Source organism: Castor canadensis, chromosome 2 (genome assembly GCF_047511655.1).
Source record: "Castor canadensis chromosome 2, mCasCan1.hap1v2, whole genome shotgun sequence".
NCBI classification, from domain to species: Eukaryota; Metazoa; Chordata; class Mammalia; order Rodentia; family Castoridae; genus Castor; species Castor canadensis.
Window position 1 is genome coordinate 133,270,480 of NC_133387.1, and position 19,586 is coordinate 133,290,065.

The 19,586-nt window shown below is 38.5% G+C and overlaps 1 protein-coding gene across 5 annotated transcripts in view; it reads left to right on the forward strand.

Annotated features, from left to right (window-relative positions):
• Positions 1-19,586, forward strand: part of Snap23 (synaptosome associated protein 23) — a 28,464-nt gene continuing 8,878 nt past the window's right edge. The window contains exons 1-8 of one of the 5 annotated variants that reach the window (XM_074065753.1): positions 54-139; positions 8,071-8,225; positions 12,241-12,342; positions 12,874-12,915; positions 13,414-13,462; positions 14,120-14,237; positions 18,199-18,231; positions 18,718-18,744. In XM_074065753.1, the coding sequence (XP_073921854.1) occupies positions 12,286-12,342; positions 12,874-12,915; positions 13,414-13,462; positions 14,120-14,237; positions 18,199-18,231; positions 18,718-18,744 (326 nt within the window). In that variant the 5' untranslated portion in view covers positions 54-139; positions 8,071-8,225; positions 12,241-12,285. Of the gene's footprint in view, positions 140-8,070; positions 8,226-12,240; positions 12,343-12,873; positions 12,916-13,413; positions 13,463-13,938; positions 14,010-14,119; positions 14,238-18,198; positions 18,232-18,717; positions 18,745-19,586 lie in introns of those variants that run through there. The other 4 variants (XM_020170227.2, XM_020170228.2, XM_074065754.1 and 1 more) reach the window with 4 other exon arrangements.

Here is a 19,586-nt window from a genome sequence, read left to right on the forward strand (position 1 = left end):
GGCGAATGAGAAGTGCGCATGCGCACGAGTGCGACGCGCGCAGGCGCATCAAAGACGCAGCGCCTGGTCCGGTCTGAAAGTGTTCGGTCTGAGAGTGTCCGAACTGTGGCGGCCGGAGAGGAGTGGCTGGAGCCGCTCGGTGAGCCTCGGGGAGTGGGACTAAGGGAGCTGACCGGAGGAAAGTTTGGGATTATATCCTGAGGAGAGTGTATTGTAACAGTTGAAAAGTTGGTAGGGTCGGGCTTTAGGGGAGGAGGGGGCTCTCCGGCCCAAACTTGGCAGATTGGGCCCGGAAGGAGGACGCCAGGCGCAAGCAGATCCTCTAAGGACCGGCGGAGGAAGGGTGGCGGGATGTTGGGACCATGGATTCTTTCTCTAACGTAAGCAGAGATCGACTCCCATTCCCTTACCCCCACCCCCCGGGGTTACTGGGCGGGTTTAATAGACTGCATGGTGGGTGACCACAGTTCTGAGACAATTGTTTAAGACTCTGAGGGTCATGGCGTTGCGTACGCCTTGCTGTCCAGGAAAGTCCATCCTTACCTGGCCGCTTCTCCATAGCGCGCACAAAGAAAAGGATCAGTAAAAACAAAGTTCACAGTTCAGAGTTGAAGTGTGTGGGGGTGGGGGTGGGGTGAGGGGGAGGGGGGTGGGGGAGGAACTACTGTAAAATGCTGTTTCACTTTGTCGGGGTTTTTCTGTCCTTAATCATTAGTCACTCCAATGTTAGGAAAGCAGCTGATGGTAGATGAAACCTAGAGACGTCAAAGTTGGTTGGAAAAAATAAAAAGACGGGAAGGGAGTATCATTTATATCGTTTTACCGTTGCTGTTTGTCTTCTAGGGGTTTGGGCTTGGGCTTGGCGGGACGGTGACAGAGGGGAGTTTGGATACCAGCACAGCTTTCTGACAGTGTACCCTGAGCCTTATGAAAATAGTATAGTTTCTCACTAGCAGATAATTTAAGAATTGAAAGGGATCCTACCCTATCAGCCCTGCTGCCCTGAAGACTGGTTCTCATATGTCTTGGTGAAATAGTAATAGTGCAGAAATGGCCAGGGATAAGTGGTTCTTTCCCGTCCTGGAAAATACTACACTTAAACTTCGTGATTCATCATTAGCTGGAATACTTTCACATCTAATCTTAAATATTTCTGTTTCGAGGCTTGGCAGAATGGTTCAAGGTAAAAATGCCTGCCTAGCAAGCATAAGGCCCTGAATTAAAACCCCAGTACCGCCAAAAAAACAAAAAAAATTTTAAATATTTCTGTTTTTTTATTTTGGTTTTTCAGACAGTTTCCCTATATAGCCCACAGTGGCCTCAAACTGGTGATTCTCATGCCTCAGCCTCTTGAGTTCAGGGATTACAGATATGTACCACCACACTCAGCTTTTTTTTGTGGGGGAGGTCCATATTGGGGTTTGAACTCAGGGCCTCACACTTGCTAGGCAGGTGCTCTACCACTGGAGCCACTCCACCACCCCTTTTTTGAATTGGGTATTTTTGGTGGGGAGGGGGGCAGTAGTAGGGTTTAAACTTAGGGCCGCAGGCAGGCACTCTTACTGCTTGAGCTACTCCCAGCCATTTTTGTGATGGGTTTTGTTGAGATAGGGTCTCATGAACTATTTGCCCATGAATGGCCTTGAACCACCATCCTCCTGATCTCTGCCTCCTGTGTAGCTAGGATTACAGGAGTGAGCCACTGGTGCCCAACTCACATTCAGCTTTTTAATCTTAAAATATTTCATAGCAAAATATGAAAAAGAAATATTTCTGCTACCAGCAAAGTCAATGCTTAAGGCATCCATTGATCACTTGTCATTCGTTCTCTTGTCAAGAGGTAATGAGAAAGAACACATTCATATAAATATTAGCAGATAGGAGAGACCTTTTTCCATTACCATTCTTTTGTGACAGATCATGCCAAAGTAAATTTAATGATCATTGTACTTAGCTTAAATTTTTGTCAGTATTGTTAAGTGTTTTGTTTATTTTTGTTTTTGGGGGAGACTTGGGTTTGAACTCAGGGTTTTATGCTTGGAAAGCAGGCCCTCTACTGCTTGAGCCACGCCTCCAGTCTACTTTGCTCTGGTTATTTTGGTGATGGAGTCTCATGAACTACTTGCCTGGACTACGTGCCTGGGCTAGCCTCAAACATCTGTCCTCCTGATCTCAGCCTCCCAAGTAGCTAGGATTATAAACTTGAGCCACTGGTGCCCGGCTTTTTTAAGGTTCTAATGGTATGTGGATGCATTAGAAAACTGTTCCGGAATAGGACTGACTTCTTGTACTATTGTTTGCCTAGTGGTATTACATACTCTTTTCTATGAACAGTAGAATTTCTGTATGCATATTGGTGTTTGTTTCTTAAACTCTGAATAAGCTTAAGTAGGGTACACAAGTTCACTTAACCAAAGGTCATGTTTTCTCTAAATTCAGAACACAACCTAAAGCCAGGAAGAAAGCATGCAAATAAACAAAAACAGGCCCTGTGCTAATGGAAAACTGGATCTTCACTCATGAACTACACCACCATCACCCTGTTTGCCATCTGGAGTACTGTCTGTTATTATTTTGCTTCTTTTTGTTTGGTTTCTGCTGGGAATTGAATCCAGGGCCTGGAGCATACTAAGCACATACTTTAGCACTGAACTGTACCCCCAACTTAAATTTACTGCATACTTTAAACTTTTTTTTTTTTTTTTGTGGTACTGGGGTTTGAACTCAGGGCTTCATGCTTACTATACAGGTGCTGTACTGCTTGAGCTACATCTCCGGTCCATTTTCTCTGGTTATTTTGGAGATTGGGTCTCTCAAACTGTTTGCTTGGGCTGGCCTCTAACCATGATCCTTCCATTCTCAGCTTCCCAAGTAGTTAGGATTACAGGCGTGAGTCACCAGTGCACAGCGTCTGTCTGTCTGTCTTTCTCTCTCTCTCTCTGTCTTTCTGGGAGGGGGGTGTGCTGCTAGGCAAGCACTCTACCACTTACTTGAGCTACATCTCAATCTTTTTGTTTTTTGTTTTTTGGGTGGCACTGGGGTTTGAACACAGGGCCTCACACTTGCTAAGCAGGCACTTTTACTGCTTGAGCCATTCTACCAGCCCATCCAGTTTTTTTATTTCTTATATTTTGTGTGTGGTTCTGGGAACTGAACTCAGGGTCACACTGTTATAGTTTGTATTTCAGATAGGGTCTGGTACATTTGTCCCAGCTGGCCTTGACTTCAATCCTCCTACCCCTACCTCCACCTCCCAAGTAGCTGGGATCACAGGTATGCTCTACCATGCCTGAAGCCTGAATTTTTTTTGTTTTTTTTTTTTTTGGAGACAGGGTCTTGTTATGTGCTAGGCTGACCTCAAATTCTTAATCTTCTTGCCTCAACCTCCAGAGTGCTGGGATTATAAGCAAGTACCACCATGTCCAGCTATTTTATACCTTTTCCTAGGACACATAACAAATAAATAATTAGTAAGTGCATTCCTTATGTAACAGCTAAAGATTATGTCATGTTTTTGCTGTATACTTTGCAAAATGCTGCTTTGGGTCTAATTTCATTTTTAAAATAAAATGAAGGTTAGACTAAGACCAATGAGTTTGATAATTCTGTGAGGCCTGCGATGGTATTCATTATTGTGACATAATTCTAGCAAATTTATCTAGTTTCACCAGATAAAAACAAATTAGTATACTAAGAAGGAAAAAGCGGATGTTTACGCTGACATTTTTGTGAAATCAGCTGCCTTTTTTTCTTCCTTAAAGTAAGGCTTTTTTTCATTTGTCCTGTGTATCAGACACTGTAAAAATCTGGTTTTTGGCTATGTCCGAATTATGTGTATGTTGACATTAATGATGTATGATATTGTTTGTACCTAAGGGTGCCGAACTTTTTATTTCAGTAGCATATTTAGAGGAGTAGATGACAGACAATGACCTTTTTTTGTTGTGATAGTGGTGGGTAGAAAGTTGACACAGATGGATCTAGTGCCTCCAACAATTGGAGGAAGTGTATTAGTAGGCAGGAAATAGCATGTACTGTGCTTTTTGACAGTGCTAAGGACTAAATCCAGGGCTTCATGCTTGATAGGCAAGAACTCTACCACTGAGCTACACCCCGACCTGTGTCTTTTTTTAGTATTGGCAGTGGTAGGAAGCTCCATTTGCACTTATTCAAATTTCCTGATAATTTGTTTTAGTTTAGGGTGTGTTACTACTAAAATATTTAAATCACTGATCACTGTATTTTTCTGACATTCTCTCATTTCTGCAAGTTTTGAAACTTAGATTTAAAGTTGTTTTAAATTTATTTTAACAATGTAGTTGAGATTACTTTAGATGGTATCTTAATACTTATAAAATAAATCCAAGCTTCTTTTTTTTTTTCCTTGGTGGAACTGGGGTTTGAACTCGGGACTTCATGCTTACAAAGCAGGCACTCTGTTGCTTGAGCCACACCTCCAGTTCATTTTACTGTGATTATTTTGGAGATGGGGTCTCATGAACTATTTGCTGGGCTGGCCTCAAACCTCAGTCCTCTTGATGTCAGCCTCCCAAGTAGCTAGGATTATAGGTGTGAGCCTCCAGCATCTGGCGCAAACCCAATCTTCTTGGTGTATTGTACACAGCCCTTCACAATCTATCTCCTATCTGGCTTTTTAAGCCACCCTGGCCCCCCAAAACACACACACACATTCCTGCCAGACCACTGAGGCCTTGCATTGTCCCATTTCTTTGATAGTTCATAATTATAATTTTTTAGAGTTGATCATGCTTAGATTTTTACTTACACAAATCAAAATCAAGAGATATTTAACATTTTTTTTTCTACTGCTAGGTATTGAATACATAGCCATAATTATGCCTGCTGAATGCACCCTCTCACTGACCTGTATCCCTGGCCCCTGAGCTACACTCCTAGCAAGGATATGTTACAGGCCTGTAATTCCAGCACTTGGAAGGCTGAAGCAGGAGGATCATGAGTTAGAGACCAGAAGGGATGTAATAAGAATAAAATCGTTATTATGGTGGTATTTCTAGCACTTGGGGCACTGAAGCAGGAGAAGTTTGAGTTCATGTTTAGCCTAGCCTACCTTAATGAGACCCTGTCTAGAAAACCAAAAAAAATAAAACAAGAAACCCCAACAAACCAGAAAAGAAAGAAAAACTGTAATAGCTGGGTGCTGTGGTACATGTCTATAATCCTGCTACTCAGAAGGCTGAAGCAGGAGAATTTCAAGATCTAGGCCATCCTGAGCATTATCCCAAAACTTTGAAAAAAATTATAATAGTTCCATTGAACACTATGTGCTGGGCTCTTTTTTGTGTTTTGGTGCTGGGGGTTGAGCCAAGGGCCTCCTGAATGCTAAGCACACCCTCTACCACTGAGCTACACTCTTAGCAGTTGGTAGTATTCTAAGTGCTTGCATGAATTAGCTCAATCCATTCTCATCTAATGAGGAAACTGGAACACAAGTATGCAGTAGTCAAGAGTCAAAACCATTATGTCTCCAAATATTGGGTATCTAACCCCACTGTATTGCCTTTTGTACAAATAGGAATGCCGCTCTTTGAACATTCTGAAGATGTTCTTTTTCAAGGACCTGAGCACTTATGTTCTCTGTTTGTGGCTTCTGACTCCTGGTATTAGAATATTTGGGGAACTAACCAGAAAGCATCTTAGAATCAGAACCAAAATATGATGATCGTTGGAGAGGATGTTTGAGGCTGGTGAAGTCTTTTGTTCATCCTCACCCCATCCTTAGTATCCCCTGGCAGATAACCTCTTCCCTAGATAGACTGCCAGCTTTTGGCTCTTGAGCCCCTTGCTTATCTTCCCCACAGTTAGAAACAGTCAATAACAATTGATTACAGTCACACCTAATCTTCCTCCCCAGGACTCATCCCAAGTCAGAGTAGAATTGTGGAAGTTCCAACATAGACAGAGACTTGAAAAGCAGGTGGTAAACGTGAAACAATGAAATTATAATAGTCACTTCTGTAAAGCTGAAGTGTAATTTTGGTCTTTCTTGGTTTCTGAGGTTTAGTGGTTCTCTCCCACTGATTGTGATTTCTGTCTTGAATCATGTGCTTCAGTGTATTTGAAACCAGGAAGTTTAAAATAGATATGATTGTGAAGTGCACTTATATTTGCATAGTGTTAGGGCTGCTATAAGAATGGTTAAAGTCATTCATATAGAAGGAATTAGAAAGGAAACTTGAGAGAGGAAGTAAAAGGAGGAAACTCCTGTCTTGTTTTGTTTTGAGATAGTATCTCACTATGTAGCCCAGACTGGTCTCAAAGTAGTGATCCTACTGCCTCAGCCTCCCGAGTGGTGAGATTATAGGTGTGCACCATCCTGGTTGAGTTAACTGTCCTTGACATAAATCATCTGACCTAAAAGCTTTCATAAAGAATTAAATTTCCTAATTGAATAATAGTTTCTTTTTTTGGCCTAGAATATTTAGAGTATTTTAGAATACTCAAAATTCCATAGTTTGCATGTGCCTATACTTTTTGATTATGTGAACATTTTGAACATTCATATTAGAAATGGGTTCTAGGAGCAAAAAAATTATCCCTAGAGAGAAGCTAAGTTTTTTCACACAGTAAGTTATGGTACGTATCTGAATTTCTGTTTCATTTTCTGTAATCTTTCTTCTGTTCCTTGCAACTAGTCTTTATTACTCACCTTTAGTCTTGAAGTAAGATGTAAGTTGTGCATATACCTGTACCTCAGTAGAGCTTAGAATGAAGGCATTCATGCCATGTGATATCAAATGAAGGCTGGATGTGATAAAATGTGTACCTAAACCATCCAAGTATTTTCTGTGTTATTTCAAAGTTTAGAAGTTTTCTGATTAGCTCCTCAAACATTGCCACAGGTAGAGAACCTAACGTGAGGGTAAATGCACAGTTCATTAGCAACTGTCATTTCATGAGTCTTTGCTTTGAATCACTTTGGATAATGTGGTATGGTGCTCTGCCTTCCTCCTCTTTTTGTTTGTTTTTTTTTTTTGGACAGTAATGGGGTTTGAAAACTCAGGGCTCTACACTTACTAGACAGACTCTCTACCACTTGAGCCACTCTGCCAGCCCTGTTTTTTTGTATTGGGTATTTACTATTTGCCCAGACTGGCTTCGAATCACAATCTTCCTGATCTCTGCCTCCTGAGCAACTAGGATTACAGGTGTGAGCCTCCAGCACCCAGTTACTTTCCTCCTTTTAACATGTGTGATCGAACTTGGGTTCAATCTAGGTTCTACTACTATACAACCTTGTGAAGTTACTTAACCTCACCATTCCTCAGGTTCTGTATCTATACATTGTGTTTAAAATCTTTTTTTTTTTTTCTTGGCAGTACTGGAGATTGAACTCAGGGCTTTATGCTTGTTAGGTAGGTGCTCTACCACTTGAGCCATACCTGCAGCCCAGTATCTATAAATTGTGTATACAAATATGCTATAAGAATCAAATGAATGTGTATGTGTTTGTATGCATGCATGTACAGTGGGTTTTTTGTTTTATTTTGTCTTTACTTACGATGGTCCTGCCTCAGCCTCATCAGTGCTAGGATTACAGGCATGCATCACCTTGGCAACATGTATATACTTTATAAGTATTTACTACTATAGTTGTTGCTGAGATTTTACTATCTAGACTCAAAATGGTAAGCAAAGATTGTTAAAATTCAGCGACTTGTTTTTTTTTGGGTACTGGGATTTAGCCATGCCCCCATCCATTTTTTTTTCCCTTTTCTTTGTGGTGTTTGGGATTGAACCTGGCACTTTGCATGTGCTAGGGAAGTACTCTACCTAAGCTACATCTCCAGTCCTCAGCTTCCATTTTTGGTTCTTGGTTTTTTTAGAGTAGGTCTCCCTACATAGCCCAGTCTGGCCTCTAACTGGTCATTCTCCTGCCTTTAGCCTCCCCACTGATACAGCTGCTGTTTTTAAAAACTTCCGTATATGCTTGAATTTTTTTATAATAAAAAGTTTAGAAAGCATATCAACCCTCCATTGTATTAGTCAACAGTCACAGTCCATCTTGTTTCCTCTGTACTTCTTTCATAGGAACCTGAACCTGTTCAAACCCAGAGAGGTTCCCAGAGAACATGAGCCTCAACCCATGGTGCTGAGCTTGTGACTTGGGTGCCTGTTCATGGTTCTGATGCCAACCAAGTTCCTGATATCATCACAGAAAAGAGTCTAAGAATGAATCTAGTTAGGTGAGAACTTCATAGAGATTTTAGTTAGAAAAGCAGAATAACAAAGCGCATCTCAATAGGCTGGAGATGGGGGCACATGAGAGCCATGCCAAGTCCTTTGTGTAAGGAATATTCATAAGATTCAAGAAAGTGTAGTAGCTGGGCACTTTGGCTCCTGCGCATAATCCTAGCAACTCAGGAGACAGAGATCAGGAGGGTCATGGGTTGAAGCCAGCCCAGGCAAATAGTTTGCAAGATGCTACCTCGAAAATACTCAATACAAAAAAGGGCTGGTGGAATGGCTCATGTGGCAGAGTGCTTTCCTGGCAAGCGTGAGGCACTGAGTTCAAGCCCCAGTACTGGAAAAAAGAAAAAGAAAGAAAGTCCAGGGGTCCATGGGTTCTTGTCTCTGCATGCTTCTTCATTTGTCCACCTGTTGCCCTGACAGCCTTCCTCTAAATGTATCTTATATGTTCTCAGAACTGACAAATTTGGGATTCCCAGAGATCAAATCTCCTAACTGACATAGTGGTGACACATGTTTGAGGATCTGCCAGGTGCTTTCCTTTAAAAGATGTTTAGGGCAGAAAAGCTCATTGCTAGGAGCTTATTTTTCTTCATCAAGGTCTTCTTTTAGTTCAAGGATGAGTTTTACTAGATGTTTTTCTTGAGATCTTTACCGTGACAGGCAAATCATTAGTGCAAGGTTAAGAGCATGGCCAGTTGCTAAGCCTAATGGGGAGTGAGAGACTTCAAGTTACCTATTAATGCAGTGCTTGTTCTTCAGTCATTTCTCTTTGGTCAGGTGCCTTAATGTCCCTAATTCAGCCTGCCTCACTCCCACCCATTTTCCCACCTCTGAATTGTTTTAAAGCAAATCCTACAACCAACCACTAAAATGTCTTCTACAACAGTTCCCTCTTATCTGTGGTTTCACTTTCTGCAGTTCCTGTTATTCATGGTCAACTTTGGTCTAAAAATATTAAATAGAACATTCCAGAGATAAACAATTCGTAAATTGTTTTTATTTGTTTGTTCTTGAGATTAGGGTCTTACTATGTAGCCCAGGCAGGAAGGAGCAGGACAGCATATTACTCAAAGCAGTGCAGTTTAAAATTCATAAATTAGCCAGATGTGGTGGTGTAAATCTATAATCCTTGCATTGGGGGGCCCAGGGCAGAAGAATTACTACTTTAATATTCAAATTTAGCCTTGCAGACAGAACAATTAGTGTTTAATAACATTTTCAACTGTACTCGCATAGGTGTCACTCATTTTTAACATTGTTGCTTAACTTTTGTTTTAGCTATTTGTGCTTTTGTAACATTTATTGAACACTAGCCAGGCAGTGTAATACCACTTTCCATGGATGTCTTTTTTTTTGAGGGGGGGGGGAAGGGAACTGGGATTTAAACTCAGGCCTTCTGCTTACAAAGCAGGTGTTCTACTGCTTGAATGACACCTCCAGTAACATGGATGTCTTTTAATCCTCACCAAAAATCTATTCAGTAGATTGTTGTCCCTGTTATAAATACAGAAATTGAGTCTTAGTGGGGTTAGGAACCTGCCTGAGGTCATACAACACATTGTTGGGCTGGAATTTGAATAATGGAGCTTCCACAGTTAATCTCTGTATTACCAAGTTAGAGACAGAAGTTCCCACTTATTGCAGATGCACTGGTTACCATGAGAGCCTAATCAAAATACCAAATGATAAACTTTATATCAAAGTGTGTAGAGGATAGTAACAAACCCTGTGAGTATAACATTGTATAATTTGAGCGAGCTGGGCTTCCCTATCCCAAAATGTCTCCCTGCACAGAGACAGGATACTGTCTGAAAACCTGACAAGAGGTGCCATTTCCAGGAATTAATTAATTAGTGTGTATTATTTTTCTTATCTTTTTTTTTTCTGTTGGGCATTGGGGAATTACACATAAGAGGGATAGATGACTTTAGCACGTGGTCCCTGGGAAAGGCAGAGTTTGACTGGGGTCATAGGAAGTAATGGAGAAGCCTAAAGCTACTGGGGCAGACAGGTAGGGATTTACCAAGAGGAAAGGTATGCAAGCATCTGGAGGTGACGGAGTGCAAAAAAAGAAAGAAAGAAGGAAGGAAGGAGGGAGGAAATTTCTTTTTTTGTGGTGGCAGGGGGAGTGACTGAAAAGATTTGGTTTTGTTCTTTTGTAGTGCTGGGGATCAAGTCTAGGTCCTCACACCTCCTAGGTAAGCACTTGGCCACTGAGTTACACCCCAGCCCCACTGAAAAGATTTGTATGTGACTGTGAGGCTATTTCATACCATACATGGACAATGACAGATTTTGGTTTGTGGTTTTAGTGGGTGGTTGTAGGCTTTATGCTGCTGTCGCATGTAGCTTTGTTCCTAAGAGCCACTTTGAGAGTACATCCTGTTTTTCTACTTATTTGTTCATTCATCAGATATTTTCAAAGTACACACTGTCAGATCCTGTTAGGTGTTAAAGATACAAAGAGAAAACAAAACCCTCTCCTCCAAGAGTTTGGTGTAGTACTACAGAGGAATTAGGTTCCCTGCTTATCAGTGAATATACCGCATAGCAGGGTTTCTTACCTCAGCACTTCGATGTTTTTTCCCAAGTGTTCTTTGTTGAAGGGCTTTCACAAGGAGTTGTAGCTTCTCTGGCCTCTACCCAGTAGGTGCCGATAACATCCCCACCCCCTGAGTAGTGGCAGTCAAAAATTTTTCAGACATTGCCAGATGCCTGGGAGCAAATCTACAATGTGAACCAGACATTATCTGTGTCATTGACAAAGAGCTTTGATAAATTAGTTTTCAAAAACTTACTATAAAACTAGCAAATGTCATGAAGAAAAGAACCAACATCTGTCCTGCAATGCTTATTATTCCACATGACTTCTCACAATAGTGGTACTGAGTAACACCTAACTAAATGTTTTATTTATTTATTTATTTATTTTATTTTATTTTTAATCTTTTTTGTTTTTTTTTTGTTTGTTTGTTTGTTTGTTTGTTTTTTGTCTTTTCTTTTTTGGTGCTGGGATCGAACCCAGGGCCTTGTGCATGCTAGGCAAGCGCTAAATGTTTTATTTTTTAGCTTGAGTGTTTACAAGGTCTTCTTAATGAGTTATTGTGTATAGGAGATTAGTTGCTTAGTTTCATAGAGACTTCACTAAAACAAAAAGTAATACAAGTAATTGGAGGAGAGTCTACCCATAATACAAACCTTGATTCTTTTCTGTGCTCTTTTTACTAGCATTATCCTTTTCTTGTTAAGAATGATAGTATTGGTGATCTAACCAATGTACAATATAAGCCTATATGGAATTGTCACAAGGAATCCCCCCTGTACAATGAATATATCTTAATTAAAAAAAGAGTGATAGTATTTCATTTTCTTCATTGAGTAGCTGGTATATTAGAACTGATTCCTGTGTTCTTTGTACACGATTTAGAGTTATGTTACTTTCCTTACTTGGGCTTCTTACTGTTTTACCATTTCAGATAACATACAAAGAACATTGCACAAATAAGAATTCTTTTTTTTTCTTGGTGGTGGTACTGGGGTTTGAACTGAAGGCTTTGTGCTTGCATAGCAAGCACTTGCATAGTTACCACTTGAGCCATGCACCCAGTCCTAAGAATCATTTTAGTAGTCTCCCAAAGCTTGCCTTGTACTGATACCTTGCTTCTCAAAGTAGAGGGACAACTTTACCATTGAAAAGATTATTTCACCTGGGTTTTAGGTTCACCTTTTGTGTTAACTAGCATCAAACATCCATTTATCCTCTCAGCCTTAATTCCTTTACCTGTGATATAGCCAGAGATCAGCTCTTTTATCCTGGTTGCTTGATAAGTAAATTCTATAAATCAACACTCTTTGATCAAAGAAAAAAAATTTTTTTGAGGTAAGTTCTTGCTCTGTAGTCTAGACTAGCTTCAAACTTGTGATCTTCCACCTCCAAAGTACTAGAATTACCAGTATGAGCTACCATGCCTAACTTAAACAAACTTTTGTGTATCCTTATTCTTCTAGAATATCTACATTACCATCTCTGTGTCTGATAGAGTTTGATTGATAATGGATAATCTGTCATCAGAAGAAATTCAGCTCAGGGCTCATCAAGTTACTGATGAGGTAAATATTTTTAGACTAAATAATTAACTATTTTAATTTTCACAGTGAAGGGGTGAGAGGGCCTTCTTAGAGATCATTTTGACTTCTTGCTGGTCCTTATATATCAAAGAATTCATTTGTCCCACATCATCATTACTGATTCATTTTTAAATTTTTTACAGCTCACTAAAAAACTTCATAAGTAAAAATGATTTATATCTTTTTTTAGGTAGTCATTACTTAATAATTACTTGCAATTCTAGAAGGAATTTTTGACTTTTTATTTAATAATTTCCTAATACCTATGTAAAACATACTTTACTTCCTACCTACATTAAATTTTTATGAACCCCATGAACCTTACCATCTAAGTTTTCTCTTAAGGAGCACCTGGTAGGAAGAAAATAACTTTCTTTGTTGTACAAAGAGGAATGGGCTGGCAGTTTTAAAAAATAGATTAGTATCTTCAGTATGGCTTATGGTCACCTATTTATTTATTTATTTATTTATCCTACATATTTTGGAATGCTAAAACTCTCTGTTCTTTCCTAGTCTCTGGAAAGTACAAGGAGAATCCTGAATTTAGCCATTGAGGTAAGAAATGTTTAATCATCAAGTTAAGCACAGAAATTTATGGGAGGGATCCTAGTAGCAGTAGATGAAATTGGTGTTAAATGGGTATTATGTCAATACAGTTTATTATGTGAAGCCACCAATTGCTAGAATTGTCAAGCCATGTACTGATAGGCCTTGTCTGTATTAGAATAGTGACAGGGAAGGTAAAATTCACCATGAGTTTATATTTTAATCATTTTGAGGAGTTAATATGTTAAAATGTATTGTTTTAAAGTGTGCTTGCTTTGCAAGTATAAAACCCTGATTTCAAACCCCAGTCCCACCAAAAAAAGAAAAGAAAAAAAAAAAGCAAACAAAATGTGGTGGCTTAAGACTGCTAGTTCTGTCTGTAGCACTAATCTTCTGAGAACTTAGATTTCTAAATGACTCTTGCTATTTGTCAGTCCTTACAGGCTTTGTTTCCGTTATTTTAGGTTTGTTATGTTGTACTATCATCTTTTCCCCCCCTCCTTTTAGTCTCAGGATACAGGAATCAAGACCATAACTATGCTGGATGAACAAGGGGGTGAGTCGAAGTCCCTGGAGGAAACTCTTACTTTGACTTACAATGTGAAAAAGCCCTGTCAAATCATCTACTTAATAAATTTCAGCGTTTGGAATGCCATCCTTTTGTAAGATATGAGTGATATGCTTAATTACATCATGTTTGTTGCTGGTTTGGGATGAGAAGCACCAGTGCCTAACTGTTAGGCCAGTGTGACTCACATGCGTTTGTCGAATTTATATTTCACATTATGAGCTTATAGCATCTTCAGAAATATAGTTAAGTCCTAAAACAGGTCTAAATTTTGGTGATAAATATTCTGTCTGAGTTGGCCCTGGTAATATGATCTCATTTTTATTAGTCTTATGAACAGACCTCAGGTTTTGAGCCTATGAAATGATACAAATGCCGGGAATCTGCTCAAAGTATACTTAACTTGGTTGCAAGTATGACTTCCAAACAACCCTCATGTGCTTTTTGTGTACATATTCCTTTAGAATAAGTCTTTCCACAATAAGAGCCCAGGTGCTTCAAGATCACCTATGACAGATTGTTGAAATCCACTCTGGCAAGTGATTGATCGTTTAAGGTTGATGTTTGCTGCCCTATAATAGTAGCATTTTTCTGGTCAACACTGTGAATGTATCACCAAATTTAACTCCCACAACTTACTCTTAGAACAATTAAACCGCATAGAAGAAGGCATGGACCAAATAAATAAAGACATGAGAGAAGCAGAGAAGACCTTAACAGAACTCAACAAGTGCTGTGGCCTTTGTGTCTGCCCATGTAATAGGTGAGTTGGTAAATCAAGACATTTTAAAAGTAAATAACTAATGAGAATATTGCAGCCCTGCAGTTCACATGCTCCCTTCCCACAAATTAGGACTGAAGAATGACTGGGTCTAAATGAGGAACTTTATTATAAATGAAGTTAAAATATTGCTCTTTCAGGCAGACCAACCTTTTTGTGTAAATAGGCATGATTATGGGAAACCATGGCTTAAATTTGACTAATCCTGGGGTCAGATCTCAATTTGTACTCAAAAAAGTTGGGAAATATACATCTGGTTGTTACAGAACAGGATGGAGTTAGTGTATTTTCCTTTTGAAAAGGAATATTCACAAAATACATATATTGCAATAGGCACATAAGAGATGGCCAGCGTTATAAAGGACCTGGACCATGTCTTCAAAAAACTTACCACGTGGTTGGATATATGAGAGAATAGCAGAAAATTCATAGATCTGGTGTTAGAGCTTGTGATACCATCTAGGGCTAGGGGTACAGAACTGATAAAAGGTTAAGTTATAGAACATCGTTTAGAAGGATTTGGATAAACATCGGGGGGAGGGGGTGTCTAAGAATGTAGCTTGGTGGGAGACCCTGGGTTCAATCTCAGCACCAACCCCTCCCCCCAAACAAACAAACCAAAAAACATGGAAAGAGGGGAGGGCATTTCCAGTGGAAGGTTCAAAGTAAACAGATAGTAAGGAAGAGCTTGACTTAACTGAGCTGTATGATTCATATATGAGAAGTGACAAATAAGATTTAAGAAGGTAGTACAGGAACTTGGATGGCACATTAAGGAGTTGAGAGATTGGAGGAAAGTATAGGACTCCATCCCAGGAGACTAATTGAAAACCTTTTATAGTCTAGTCTGTGAGATTAGACTTTGTCAGTGAGACTAGAAAGGAAAGTGAAAATCAAAGAGAGTTTATTTTAAATCATTTGATTGCATATGAAATAGGATAGGAAGAGGGAAGTCAAAGAAGACTCAAGATTTGGAGTCTCGTAAACTAGGACATGAGAGGTCTTCAAACCATTTATGTGTAGAGTATGAGATTATGCTTGACACAAAGGAATTAATTCTTTTTGCTTATTCCATTGTGAATATTTATTTTCTCTACTTACCCTTGCATAAACCAAACTCCATGTTGACACATACGTATATATTCAGAGGTGAGTATATACAATATATAATGTAGAATATACAATATATGTAAGGTGAGGTTTGGACTGAGGCAGTTAACCATTATCTTCTCCTTCTGTTAGAAGGAGCTCATCTTTGTTTTAAAAAAATACTTAACAAAACAACTTTGACCTTTACTCTGAGTTGGAGTGACAGACCTTTATTCTGGAGTGACTACACTTCCTGCTATAAGTATTTGTTTTTGGCGAGCTTCATAAACATTAGTACTTCCATACGGTTGTGTCAGGTGGTCCAGTAAACCAACAGTGGCATACAAAGGTTTACAAATTTGAGCATTTTTAATCCCCAAAAAATTTAGGAATGGATGAGCTTTTGTTATCTTTCATACTTTCAGATAAGTGTTCTCATGTGACAGCATTTTTCTGTGCCATTTCTACTAGGGAAAATAGAGTTAAGTTGCTTGTTGGTTGTCTTTAGGTTTTGCTGTAGTCATGAGAAGTTAAGATTTAACAGCTTTCTTCCTAGCCTTGTCCATGGCTTCCTGTTCTAACATGAGTCTGTTGACCTGTGTAGACCTTGGTTGACTCTCTGAAAAATCCATATTTTAATAACTATGACTTGTCTGTCAGTCAGTGTTTAATAGATTACCTTAAGCAAATAAGTTATAAATGTAGAGGTTATATGATTCAAATTCCCAGCTATGTTTTGCAAACTTGTTCCTTTCTCCTGTGTTCTGTGTACTGTCTTAGAAGGGTGAGGGGAGAAAAATTAGGTGAATTTCCTTGAGATAAGATGTTAGAAGAAGAGCAAAGAGGAAGAAGTCCTCTCTAGAATCTAGAGCAAGGTCAGGTATAAGTCACAGGTTGACATAAGGAGGAATACTAAATCCTAAGATGTTCAAGGATCACAGAAATTGGGAAATAGAGTTACAGATGTATTAGTTTCATTTATCTTACGGATCCCAGCCACACAAAGGCTAGCTGTCCTTTGACACAGGTAGGTAGATGAATAGGTAGCGTATGATCAGCCTCTGACCTCAGCAGAGCCCTTTCTCAGTGGACTTAGAGAGTGGAGTCATGGGGTTGCTATAATAGTATAGCTGTTTTCACCAAAGAGGCCAGAGTAATAGCCCAGCTTAAAGATGTCTGAATTTGGTAGTCTTTTTTCCATCTATTTCAGTATACCACTGAGACTTTGGCTGCTATGATGTATCTCTTGTCCTCTGCTATGTCTCCTATCATTCCTGTCAGTGTCTTTCTAATCTTACCTGCTAATCTGTGTTTGTTAGATTCAGCAAATAAGCAGCCATAACGTCAGTACTGGAGATCAGACCCAGGGCCTCACATGTGCTAGGCAAGTGTTCTATATCTTCCAGCCCCTGTGTAAATACTAATTTGTTTCATGACAGAAATATTGATGTATTTGATTATGTGGTACTACTGAAAACATCTTATATCCAAGGGTTTTGAATGAGAGTTGTGTAGGCCTGTATATTAATTTAAGCTATTATTCTAAGCACTTTACACTTAATCTTTAAGTAATAGCTTTAATATGAGTTAGATGCTTTTGTTATCACCATTTTACAGCTGGAGTAACAGAAGCATTTTAAAGGGGCCATACTAGCAAATAGAAGAGCTAGGATTCAAAACCAGGCAGAACCCTGCTTTTAACTCTGTGCTACATTGCTTGACTTTGACAAGAAAAGAATGAACCCTTTTATTATTGCTGTTTGTTAAATGTGTAAATATGTAGAAATTGTTTTGAGTAGATCTGTTCTTTGATATTTCTTTTGTTCAATAGGATTATTGAAACAGGTCAGTAGATCTTTCTAAATAAGACATGGAAATAGTCTTACTTAAAAGAACTCAGTGTTGAAAGGAAATTTTAACTACTGTTAATTCTTTCTAAAGGACTACTAGAATTTATTAACAGACTAAAGGATGAAAATTCAAGGTTGTGGGGAAATGCCATTCTGTTAGCTTGTTACATTTTGAATTCTAAAAGCAAGATAGCACAGATCCTTTTTTAAAGTCCTAATTTTTGTTCTGACTTTTATTCTTTTTCTTTCTAATCCTATAATTTTGACAGTAACTGACAAGTTGTAATTCTAATTAACAAGAGTTTAAAAAGAGGCAGTCCTGGGAAGTCTCAGAGTAGTAAACTGCTTTTGGTCCCAGTTTAACCATTCCTAGGCATGGTATTCTTTTAACTTGTCTTATAAAGTCTAATATAATGGTACCCATTTTGAAGACAAATTAGCATTTCTGTAAAACACTAGAGAAGTTCAAAATTGCTACTACAGGTTTTCTAACTATTCTAATCTTAGGCCCTATTAAGGTGTAAAGATCCAGTGCTGAGTGATTAAAATAAATATTAATTATATTTCATTCAACAAGTGAGTGCTTCCTCCGTCCTATTCACTGGAGATACGAAGATGAATAAAGCATACCTGATGCCCTGCCTGTTCTATCATTTTTTATGCCTAGATGATATCTGGTTCATAGTAGATACTCAGTAAATATTTGTGGATTGAAGATCCTTGAGAAATTTGTTAGCTGATGGGAGAGTTAGATATGTAAAATAATTTTTATTTTTAGAGATTATAACTCAAATAAAATAGATAATAGAAGTCTTTTAGAGAACTCTAATCACTAAGAACAAGGAAGTTCACAATGTTGCCATCAGTGTTTGCCTTCCCTCAGTAGTAATTTTTATAAATTTAGGAAAGAGTATCATCACCCCAACATGCTGAGGAGACATGAAGTGTGCTATGGTTTAAATAATTTTCTTGTTCCCCCTCCCTTTTTTTTTTTCCTTATCTAGATTCTCAGATGTTGGTTGTTTCTATGAAACCAGGCAGGAATTTGAATGCATTATGTTTTAAAAACTAAACCTGCTTTTGTTCTTTTTGACTGGCATTTACTGTTTTTCTGCATTTCTTTCTCTCACTTAATCTCTTTCTTTCTAATCTGCTTACTAAAAATGAGGATTTATCATCAGAAGCCGAGCTCAGTAACTGATCAAAGGGAACTTTAAGATGCAGTCTTATGGCGCAGTTTGGGCTGCTAACCTGCTATCTAAAGGTGATGCTTCAAATGGCTTTTTGGTGCATGTGCATGGATTTTGTGAATGGTGAAGATTGTCTTAAAAACTGTGCTGTGGTGTGTAATGTAAAGTGAATTTGCTCTTGATGGGTGCTGACAGAGACTCTACAAAAGGATCGTATATATAACCCTTAGACTAATGGCCCTGACAACTAAGTTTTTGCTAAGTAACATTAATATTACCAAAATAACAATGGTCCTGAAGTTTCCTAAGTTTTACATAGGTTACTCTTTGTAGACATCGGCTGCAGTCTAGTTATCAAAGGTAAGGGAACTCAGACTAAGTAGTTCTCTCTTCATAGGACTTTGATTTCCGCACCCTGTCTTCTTTAGATTTCCTTGTTCCTCTCTGGTTCCTGAATGAAAGTTTCCTCTATTAAAGTATTGCTTTTAATGACTTGGATTCCACATAATTTAGGCCATTACCAAATCAAGGAATTAATTACAATCTAGTTATCTTAAATCCTATTTAGAATAAGGTGGATATAAATTTTAAATGTTCCAGATGTAGTATCTTCTCTTTTTTTTTTTTAAATAAGAGGTTCCCTTTTTTATGTGTTATAATTTGTTCTATAAATCCAATTATGTCATATGTTACTTTGCTATAATTTCATGTGGAATTAATACAGAGTTAACCTTAATTTTTCATGGGTGTTAATCCTTTACTCTATGTTATAACAGCCAATCCCTTAATTTTGGCTCTTTATATGAATTATAAAGAGTATAACTAAATGTTAATCATCTGATTTCTATGCTTTGTTTATTTTTGATGGCGCTGGGGTTAGAACTTAGAGCCTATGAGTGCTAAGCAGGTGCTCTACCACTTGGTCACACCCTAGCCTTTTGTTTCCTGCCTTTTTCTTCCTTCCTACAGCTTGATCATCTCTCTCTCTCTCTCTCTTTCTCTTTTTTTTTCTCTCTCTCTCTCTCTCTCTCACACACACACATGCATGTGCACACACATACACTCATTCATATTACAATTATTTATTTATTCAGTCCTTTTCTCCTTAATGTGAGAGAATAAATGATAACATTTGACTTTCTTTTTGTTATTTTTATTTAACTAGTATTAATGTTGATGACAACCAGAACTAGGACGAGAAA